Source organism: Mandrillus leucophaeus, unplaced genomic scaffold (genome assembly GCF_000951045.1).
Source record: "Mandrillus leucophaeus isolate KB7577 unplaced genomic scaffold, Mleu.le_1.0 Scaffold503, whole genome shotgun sequence".
NCBI lineage: Eukaryota > Metazoa > Chordata > Mammalia > Primates > Cercopithecidae > Mandrillus > Mandrillus leucophaeus.
The window spans coordinates 1,903,649-1,914,213 of NW_012105399.1; the positions used below are offsets into that span (position 1 = coordinate 1,903,649).

Genomic DNA, 10,565 nt, shown 5'->3' on the forward strand with positions numbered 1-10,565 from the left:
CATTTAATAAATAAGTAGATTGGTACGTGCAGTTTAAAAGAGGTTTCACCAGGCAGCACAGTTCCCCTGGCTGTAGGCGATAGACCACGCCTTCCTAATCAGCTGGCGCATTCCCTGACTTTTGCGGAAATAGCGGTCCAAAACCGCTTCTAGCATCAGCAAAAGCACGTGGTCTCTCCCTCCCCGCAACAACAAAAGAGAACAGTAACTCGGCGCAGGCACTTCCAGTAGAGGGCTTGTTTTTAAAATCCATCCGAAAGGGCCAATCAGAGGCGGTAGTCTGAGTGCGCAGGCGCCGATTGGTTCACAGCTACTTACAGTGACCAATAGGCTTGCAGGTAAGTTTGGTTGAGACCAGAAGCGGGCGAATCGGGAACCGGTGGCGGCTGCGGGCAGTTTGAATTAGGCTCTGGGCTCCAGCCTGCGGAAGCCGCACCAGGACTGGACTCTCCGAGAGGTTGTTTTCCCTTCCCGGATAGCAAGGTGAGCGTCCTGACTGGGTCCGGATCCTGGTCCTGGCGGCGGGCGGCGGGCGGCGGGCGGCGTGGGGGTGCTGGTGGCTTTTTGCTGGCGGATACTGGGCGGGGAGGCCTCTGGGATCACTTTCCCGGCCCTCTAGGTGCCGGGGACCGCCCCCTCCCACCCGACGGAACTGGAGAATCCGCCCCGGGATGTGGTTCGTAGGGGTGTCGGCGCCCCTCTGCTTGGGTTCAAGCTGGTCTCGGATTAGTGTCCCAGACCCTACTCGGTCACGAACTCGCACTTTAGGGGATCATTTTCTTCCTCCGTAAAAAAATTGGAGATGACTAGGTATTTCCAAGCTGCCTTCCCAGTCCCGTAACCAACCTTATTGAAATTCGGGCCCCGGTCCTTTGTTTTATTGAGTAGATGATGTAAGCTTGGGTTTTGATCTGGGCGGCGACGTGGGGTGCCTATGGTTAGTTACGGTAGCATTACTCTTTCCCCTCTCGTCCTCCTTCCGTCCACATTTTTTTTTTTTTTTTTTTTAAATAGAGGTAGGTCTCCCTATGTTGCCTAGGCCGGTCTGGAATCCCTGGGCTCAAGGGATCCTCCTGCCTCGGCCTCTCTAAGTGCCAGGATTACAAGCTTGTTAGCCACTACGCCCGGCCTTCCCGTTCACATTTATTTGGACGCGCCTATGTGCCCGGCTCTGCCGTGTAGTGAGGACCCAGAAATAGAAGGCATGGGTCGTGTCCTTGAGGAGCCTGTTCTAGAAGCGAAGGCAGGGTTATCATTCTCAGACCCAGTCTTGGTACACTGCACGCGGGCTCTGGCTTTTTGGAGGAGGTGGGGAATTCTGACGACGGGAAAGCTGTGGTGGAGGTGGGGCAGGAAGAAGTCACACAAGAGCTTCCTTGGGGACTTTAAGGGACTGTGTAGTTCGGGCATGAAGAGTGCCCTCCACGTATTTAAGGTACAAAGATACAGCATTTTCTGGAAAGGACAATAGTCCTGCAAATCATCCATGCAGGAACCTTCAACTAGGACTTTTCTTCACTCCCCACCTCAATTCCCTGTTCCTCAAAAGTAAACTTGTGAGGTTTATTTTTTTGTTATTCTTTTGCCCCAGTGGCCCAATACAGGTGGCTGATAGCTGATGCCTTAATGGACCCAAATCTGCTCTAATCACAGTTAGCTTGGTCTACATCTGTATTGCTCTATATCTTAGACTTTGGAATGGAAAAGCATTCAGCTTGCCAATCTTCTTTATGTTTATTCCCCTCACTTTCTAATCATCTTTCTAAATTGCTCCTTTTTATATTCTGTTGGCTATAGAATCTTGATGTACTGACTTCAGTGGCTGGCTGAATTGTTTAGGGCAATTACAGTTGTGTGTCTCTGGGGTACAGTTCTCTGACTCCTGACAAACTAGATTGGAATGGAGGACGTTGAGACAGGGTCAGTTGTCCTTTGTTGGTTGAGAGGCATGTGACTCCTTTCAGTAGTTTTGGGATAAATGGGAGTGGAGTATAAGATGCTATGTCCCAAGAACTGAGAACTAGGAAAAAAAAAAAAATTAAACTGGTAGCAAAACACAGCTTTCCAAGGCTTTGATATCCAACTTCTATGTTGTCCAAGACCTTTGCTTCTCCTTCTTAATTTTTTTTTTTGATTTTTCTTAGTACTTTCATGAACTGCTTATTGTTTTGATAAAAAGTTTCATTGATAAAATCGATTGAAAAATCAAACCATGAAAATGGCTGTTAACTTTATTTAGTGAAAAAACAAATTCTCAAACTCTTGCCTAAGTAACTGGAAAATGAATGATTTTTCTTTTAGTTATGTTCTGAAGGCTAAAATAAAGGACAGTTGCCATACTTTTCTTCCAGCTGATTTCTATTTCCCAAGATGTGACTGAGAAGGAGGTAGACCACTTCACTCTTTGTACCATAGGCTGAAATATACAAGTGAAAAAGTGTTTTTAAAAAGTATGTAATAGCTAACATATATGGAAAGCTTACCAGGTGATACTGTTTCTAAGGCCTTAGGAAGTCACCATCATTATTATCCTTGTTTTACAAACGAGGGAAACGACATAGAGCAGCTAAATAACTTGCCCAAGGTCATACATCTTGTAAGTGGCTGAGGTAGAATTGAATCCGCTTTGAATCGCTAACGTTGTACTGTATATGTCTTTCCTGGTCAGTGTCTGGCTGTAACATGACTTTACCACCTTTTGGTATGATTCTAGTACAATATGGCGTTTGCTCTTCTTTCATGTGTGCATTCATTATTAAAAAATGATAACTGCTTGGAAGGAGATGGGCTACCTGTGCTGTGAGTAACTATGATGGGAAACTATGGCTGGGTCAAGGATCTCAGAAAAGTTTCCCAGAGGAAGAGGGACAAAGTGTGAGTGGTAATTAACAATGTGAAGAGGGAAAGAGGAGCATTTGCAGAATACCTTGTCATGCATTTTCTTTGTTTATAGGACCTATTTCCCCTGAAAACCTTATGGCAAAATATTATTTTTTTTCTTAGCTTTTATTTTTGGTTCGGGGGTACCCATGCATGTTTGTTATATAGGTAGACTCATGTCATGGGGGATTGTTGTACAGATTATTTTGTTGCCCAGGTACTAAGCCTAATACTCAATAGATATTTTTTCTGCTGCTCTTCCTCCTCCAACTCTCCACCCTCAAGGAGGCCTCAGTGTCTGTTGTTCCCTTCTTTGTATTCATTTGGTTTTCTGTTCTTGCATTAGTTTGCTAAGGATAATGGCCTCTAATTCCATCCATGTTCCTGCAAAAAACGTGATCTCATTCTTTTTTATGGCTGCATAGTATTCCATGGTATATATGTACCACATTTAGTTTATCCAATCTGTCACTGATGGGCATTTAGGTTGATTCCATGTCTTTGCTATTGTGAACAGTGCTGCAATGAACATTTGTGTGTGCATGTGCCTTTTTTTTTTTTTTTAAGTAGATATGGGATTTCGCCATGTTGCCCAGGCTGTTCTCGAACTCCTGAGCTCAAGTTATCTGCCTGCCTTGGCCTGCCAAACTGTTGGGATTACAGGCATGAGACACTGTGTGTCTTTACGGTTGAATGATTTACATTCCTCTGAGTATATACCCAGGAATGAGATCGCTGGGTTGAATGGTAGTTCTGTTTTTAGCTCTTTGAGGAATTGCCATACTGCTTTCCACAATGGTTGAACTAATTTACACTCCCACCAACAGTGTATAAGTGTTCCCTTTGCAACTTGGCCAGCATCTGTTATTTTTTAACTTTTTAATCATAGCCATTCTGACTGGTGCGAGATGGTATTTCATTGTGGTTTTGATTTGCATTTCTCTAATGATCAGTGATACTGAATTTTTTTTCATATGCTTGTTAGCCACATGTATTTTCTTTTTTAGAAAAGTGTCTGTTCATGTCCTTTGCCCCCTTTTTAATGGGGTTGTTGTTTTTCTCTTGTAAATTTAAGTTCCTTATAGATGCTGGATATTAGACCTTTATCAGATGCATAGTTTGTAAATATTTTCTCCCATTCTGTAGGTTGTCTGTTCACTCTGTTGAGTTTCTTTTGCTGTGCAGAAGCTCTTCAGTTTAATTAGATCCCATTTGTCAGTTTTTGCATTTGTTGTGATTGCTTTTGGTGTCTTTGTCTTGAAATCTTTGCCCATTCCTGTGTCCAGGATGGTATTGCCTAGGTTGTCTTCTGTGGTTTTTATAGTTTGGAGTTTTGCATTTAAGTCTTTAATGTATCTTGAATTAATTTTTGTATATGGTGTAAGGAAGGGGTCCATTTTCATTCTTCTGCATATGGCTAGCCAGCTATTTCATTTATTGAATAGGGAATCCTTTCCGCATTGTTTGTTTTTGTCAGCTTTGTCAAAGATCAGATGGTTGTAGGTGTGTGGCTTATTTCTGGGCTCTTTATTGTGTTCCATTGTTCTATGTGTCTGTTTTTGTACTAGTACCATGCTGTTTTGGTTACTGTAGCCCTGTAGTATAGTTTGAAGTAGAGTAACATGAAGCTCTCAACTTTGTTCTTTTTGTCTAGACTTGCCTTGGCTATTTGGGCTTGTGTTTAGTTCCATATCAGTTTTAAAATAGTTTTTTCTAGTTCTGTGAACAATGTCTTTGGTAGTTTGATACGAATAGGACTGAATCTGTAAATTGCTTTGGGCAGTATGGCCATTTCAATGATATTGATTCTTCATACTCATGAGCATGGGATGTTTTCCATTTGTGTCATCTCTGATTTCTTTGAGCAGTGTTTTCTAATTCTTTTCTTTTTGAGATGGAGTTTTGCTCTTTGTTGCCCAGGCTGGAGTGCAGTGGTGCCATCTCAGCTTACTGCAACCTCTGCCTCCCAAGTTCAAGCAATCCTCCTGTCTCAGCCTCCCGAGTAGCTGGGTTTACAGGCGCCCGCCACCACACTGGGCTAATTTTTCTATTTTTAGTAGAGATGGGGTTTCACCGTGTTGGCCAAGCTGGTCTCTAACTCCTGACCTCAGGTGATCTGCCCACCTTGGCCTCCCAAAGTGCTGGGAGTACAGACACGAGCCACCATGTCTAGTCTTCTAATTCTTCTTTTACAGATCTTTCACCTCCCTGGTTAACTGTATTACTAGGTGATTTATTCATATTGTGGCAATTGTGAATGAGATTGCATTTTTGATTTGGATCTTGGCTTGGCTGTTGTTGGTGTATAGGAATGCTCGTGGTTTTTATATATTGATTTTTGTATCCTGAGAGTTGGCTGAAGTTGTTTATCAGCTGAAGGAGCTTTTGGGCCAAGACTATGGGGTTTTCTAGTTGTAGGATCACATTGTCTGCAAACAGGGGTAGTTTGACTTCCTCCCTTCCTATTTGGATGCCTTTTATTTCTTCCTCTTGCCTGGTTGCTCTGGACAGGACTTCCAATATTATATTGAATAGGAGTAGTGGAAGAGGGCATTCTTGCCTTGTGTGCCAGTTTTCAAGGGGAATGCTTTCAGCTTTTGCCCATTCAGTATAATGTTGGCTGTGGGTTTGTCATAGATGGCTTCTTATTATTTTGAGGTATGTTCCTTCAATACCTAATTTATTGAGAGTTTTTAACGTGAAGGGGTGTTGTTCTGCATGAGATAATCATGTCATTTTTGTCTTTAGCTATGCTTATGTGATGAATCGTATTTATTGATTTGCGTATGTTCAGCTGACTGTGAATCCTGGCGATGAAGCCTGCTTGATCATGGTGGATTAACTTTTTGATGTGTTGCTGGACTCGGTTTGCAAGTATATTGTTGAGGAATTTTGCATCGTTGTTGATCAAGGGTATTGGCTTGAAGTTTTCTTTTTTTGTTGTGTCTCTGCCAGGTTTTGGTATCAGGATGATGCTGGCCTCATAGAATGAGTTGGAGAGGAGTCTCTTCTCCTCAATTTTTTGGAAACCAGGGGTGCAGACAAAGCACCCTGTGTACCCAGCAGTAATCCCACAGGAGAAGGCAGAGGCCCCAGGCCATTTAATCAGCAGCAAGGTGATTATGTGATATGTCTTTTCACAGTTGAGTCACGTGGACTCCACCAGTTAGGATGGGAATCAATTTAAATATACTTTCTTGATCCTAGAGATTCAAATATGTGGACAGGATGTTCACATGGCAGGATGATTTGTTATAGCACAACTAACATATTTCAAGTGGACAAAAAATTAGTGTAATTGACAGTATTTTAAGATAAATTTCCTTTGAATGGGAGCTTCCTTTCTAGTCCTTTGGGGTCTACAAGACGTATCTAGAAAATTTACTACTGTGGAATATGAAGACTGTTTAAATTGAATGAGGAAGGGGAAGGGCCTATGGTTTTTCTTTTTGATTAACTGCTGTAACCCCATCCTTCAGGCAGCTGAAGAAGTTTCATATTTTCTTTAGACATCATTAGGCACCAAAACTCTTGCAGGACAACTTCGATGCTACATGAATTCTGCCATTTTGCTAGCACTGATACAGCTCTTTGGTCCACCACTCCATTAGAACTATTAACCTCGTTTATATTAATTTTTGTTACAAATCTTACAAAGGCAGGGTGCTTCTGGGCATTTAGGCTACATTCTATTTTAAGTCTGTATACGTGATTTTCCTAAATCATTCTTGAAGGCCCAGTTATCTATCATCCCTGTCCATCTTGTGCTAGATCTTCATCATCTTTTAAACCCCAGCTAACTATGCCATCTCGTACTCCTTTCTGGCCTTCTTCGAGTTCTTCTAAAACTTGGAAACTTCGAAAGACTTTTACTCCTGATACTGTGGTGACTGCCATCTTGCATTGCTGTTGCCCCATGTTTTGTATAATGAAAAAACTGAGCAGTAGAAAGCAGGTAGTGATATAAGAAGTCAACACTGAGAAATAAGAAAATCAGAAAGCAAAAGGAAAACAAGCAGGATACTATGTACTTAAGAATCAGTTACTGGTTGCCACCTTTCAGAGGATGGAGAAGATAGATTTTATACTTTGTTATCTTTTGTTATTTTATTTTATTTTATTTTTTTGAGACAGAGTCTGGCTCTGTTGCCCAGGCTGGAGTGCAGTGGCGCGATCTCGGCTCACTGCAAGCTCTGCCTCCCGGGTTCACGCCATTCTCCTGCCTCAGCCTCCTGAGTAGCTGGGACTACAGGCACCTGCGCCTAATTTTAGCGCGCGGCTAATTTTTTTTTTTTTTGTATTTTTAGTAGATACAGGGTTTCACCGTGGTCTCGATCTCCTGACCTTGTGATCCGCCCGCCTCGGCCTCCCAAAGTGCTGGGATTACAGGCGTGAGCCACCGCGCCCACTTTGTTATCTTTTGAAATGTGGTCTTGAAACTTGATTTTTAGGGGTGGTTAGATAGATTAATTTCTGAGAGTTTGTTTCCTTTTACTGTGATTAGACCAACAGTCTGGTTATTCTTTTCAGTTTATTTACGAATGTTGCAGTAATAAAGAAGGGAGAACAAAATGAGCTGGGCTTTGGAAGAATGGAAAGAAGGCCTGCCTACAAGAGCTCTTCAGAAAATTCAAGAGCTTGAAGGACAGCTTGACAAACTGAAGAAGGAAAAGCAGCAAAGGCAGTTTCAGCTTGACAGTCTGGAGGCTGCGCTGCAGAAGCAAAAACAGAAGGTACCCCTGAAGCTCTGGATTTGTAGCTGTTCACTCATTATTATCACAGAAGTGCTGGTGTTTAAAACTGTTCACTCATTTTTGGATTAATTATTTCCTCTTCTTTACATTTAGAGAAAAATGATTTTGCTATCTCCAGGTGGTAATTTCACCCCCGCCCTCCCGACGCTGGCCCCAATCCCCTTCTTTTTTTTGAGTGATTTTAATTTTAATTGTTTTTAATTTTCTCTAATTCTGCCCTCATTTCTGCTTACCTGCTAATATTTAGCGCTACTGAATTCCATTTCACCTTCCGTGTGGGACCATGAATTGGGGATTGCTTTTGCACTGCATAGCAACAAGGCAAAAGGTCTCTGCTCCTAATCTGGAGACAGTGTTAGAGCATTTTGCAGTTAAATGGATGTGGCTTTCTTAGACTGGCCTTTTTACCTTGGTGTTCCTCAACCTTTTCAGGTCTAGTAAATGAAAACTAAACAGTACTTTTAAAAAATTACCTCCGTATTAGCCAACTAAATAGTGAATACAGTCATTGCTTCTAAAAGGTTTTTGCTTGTGGGAGAATTTTCTGGTTTCTAACAATAATTGGTTTTAGCAGCCAAACTTGAAAATGAATTGTTAAGGGAGATTTATAGGATTTATTTCCTATTTTTTAATTTTTGAAAGGATAGTAAAGCCTCCCTTTCTAGGATGGGTGTGTCTGGCCAAAGAAGATTTAATACATGACTTCATAAAAGTTGCCTATCTATTGGCTTTAAAGTGTGATCATCTAAAATTTCTGTGTTCATATGGCTTATTGCAGCTGTATCTCAGGATTTTAGTAGTCAATGTTAGGTCTACCAATAATACTTGGTAAATTCACAAAATAGGGTAGTTATTGTCTTCTGAACAATTCTTATTAGGTTGAAAATGAAAAAACTGAGGGTACAAACCTGAAAAGGGAGAATCAAAGATTGATGGAAATATGTGAAAGTCTGGAGAAAACTAAGCAGAAGATTTCTCATGAACTTCAAGTCAAGGAGTCACAAGTGAATTTCCAGGAAGGACAACTGAATTCAGGCAAAAAACAAATAGAAAAACTGGAACAGGAACTTAAAAGGTAATATTTTGGGATGGTATTTATAGGGATGATGTTTGTATGTATTAATCAGATGCATTTGTCTTTTCCTTTAACAATATAATTATTATACTTTGCAATTTTTTTTCCCGGTGGAAGAAGTTATGATTCGGTCCGTGCCGTAACTTGAATGAGTGGAAGATTAAAAACAACGAACGGTGATTTTGTTTTATCATTGCACAGCTCAGTACGATATAAATCTATCAAATGGTTGCTCCATTACTCATGTATTTATTCAGTATATGTTGATTGAGCTGTATCATGATTCAGACACTGTTGGTCACTGGGTAATACAATAATAAATAGTACTATCATACTATCATTCTTTGATGGTATGATAATACCAGTTACATTGCATTATTTAATAGTATGATAGTACTTGTTAAAATTAAAACTTGACAATTGTTAGTGAAAAGATGGAAATTAGTTGAAGCTTACTGATGGCTCGTGTTTTCTCTGGGTGGAAAAGCTGTTGGAGAGAATGAGAGGGAGAACTAAGGAATTATAAAAGAATGGAATAGCATGGAGGGCCCGGTTGAGATTGGAGACAGAATATAAGCAGGCCCAATCTGCAGGGTTGCGTGATAATTTAAAAAATATTTCCTTTTGGCTGGGCGAGGTGACTCATGCCTGTAATCCCAGCACTTTAGGAGGCCGAGGCAAGTGGATTTTCTGAGGTCGGGAGTTTGAGACCAGCCTGGCCAACATGGTGAAGCCCCCTCTCTACTAAAAATACAAAAATTAGCCAATTAGCCAGGTGTAGTGGCAGGCGCCTCTAATCTCAGCTACTCCGGAGGCTGAGGCAGGAGAATCACTTGAACCTGGGAGGCAGAAGTTGCAGTGAGCCGAGTTCGTGCCATATCCTCATAGCACATTTGGTTTTAAAATATTGTTGTTATCTATAGACTACAAACACTCCTGAATATGGTTTTAAAATTTTCACTGCTAACCTTCAAATGCATTGCAGAAACTTATTTTTTCCATCAGTTGCCACTGATTAGGTTTCTGGAAGGTCTCCAAGAAGTGAGGTTGAACCATTTGGAATGTTTGTTAAAACTGTGGTTATTGGCAGTCTCATATAGTTCAACCTAGTAGAAAATGCTTTTAGCTTTGTGCTTTTTTGGTGGTGGTGTTTGTGTTTTTCTTCTTAGGGGGAAGGAGAAAAAAATGGTTTATGAAAATAATGGCAGGTTATACTTTTGTTTAAGTAATAAATAACTGTTTAAAATGAAAGGACAGGGAAAAGAGAATCAGGTATGAATTTAAAGTGGAAAAGAAGCACTGGTTTTGCAAGATTCCTCAAAATTCATCTCGAATCAGCAAATTTGTGACACCTTTGCTAATCTGTAGACCTGCAATGTCCGATATGGTAGCCACTGGCTACATGTGGCAATTATGACGTACTTGAAATGTGGCTGGTGCAAATTAAGATGAGCTGTTAAGTATACAATGGATGCCAATTCTGAAAATTTAGTATGAAAAAATGTAAAATATTTTATTAGTAGCTTTCCTATTAATTACAAGTTGAAATGATAGTATCTTGAAAATAGCAAGTTAAATAAAATATTAATTTTACTTATTTCTTATTGCTTTTTAAATACTAATGGAACATTTCCATTGGGCCTTGCTGTTTCCTACTGTAAGCTCAGTTGTGGTGGGTTGGTTTGCTGAGAAGTCATTTTTAGCTCATACATTGCCTCTTCTCAGATTGAATTTGGAGCTAGATGGAGCTAAGGGCACTCACTCCCTTCCCTTTCTTTTCTTTTCTTTTTTTTTCCTTTTCTTTCTCTCTCCCTTCCTTCCTTCCTTCCTTCCTTCCTTCCTTCCTTCCTTCCTTC

The 10,565-nt window shown here is 40.8% G+C and overlaps 1 protein-coding gene and 1 pseudogene across 2 annotated transcripts in view; one reads left to right on the plus strand and one right to left on the minus strand.

Annotated features, from left to right (window-relative positions):
* The first annotated feature begins 340 nt into the window (after positions 1-340).
* Positions 341-10,565, plus strand: part of CENPF (centromere protein F, 350/400kDa) — a 59,112-nt gene continuing 48,887 nt past the window's right edge. The window contains exons 1-3 of one of the 2 annotated variants that reach the window (XM_011996160.1): positions 341-483; positions 7,411-7,613; positions 8,513-8,709. In XM_011996160.1, the coding sequence (XP_011851550.1) occupies positions 7,452-7,613; positions 8,513-8,709 (359 nt within the window). In that variant the 5' untranslated portion in view covers positions 341-483; positions 7,411-7,451. Of the gene's footprint in view, positions 484-645; positions 811-7,410; positions 7,614-8,512; positions 8,710-10,565 lie in introns of those variants that run through there. The other variant, XM_011996161.1, reaches the window with a different exon arrangement.
* On the minus strand, positions 6,334-6,777 carry LOC105551029 (annotated as a pseudogene).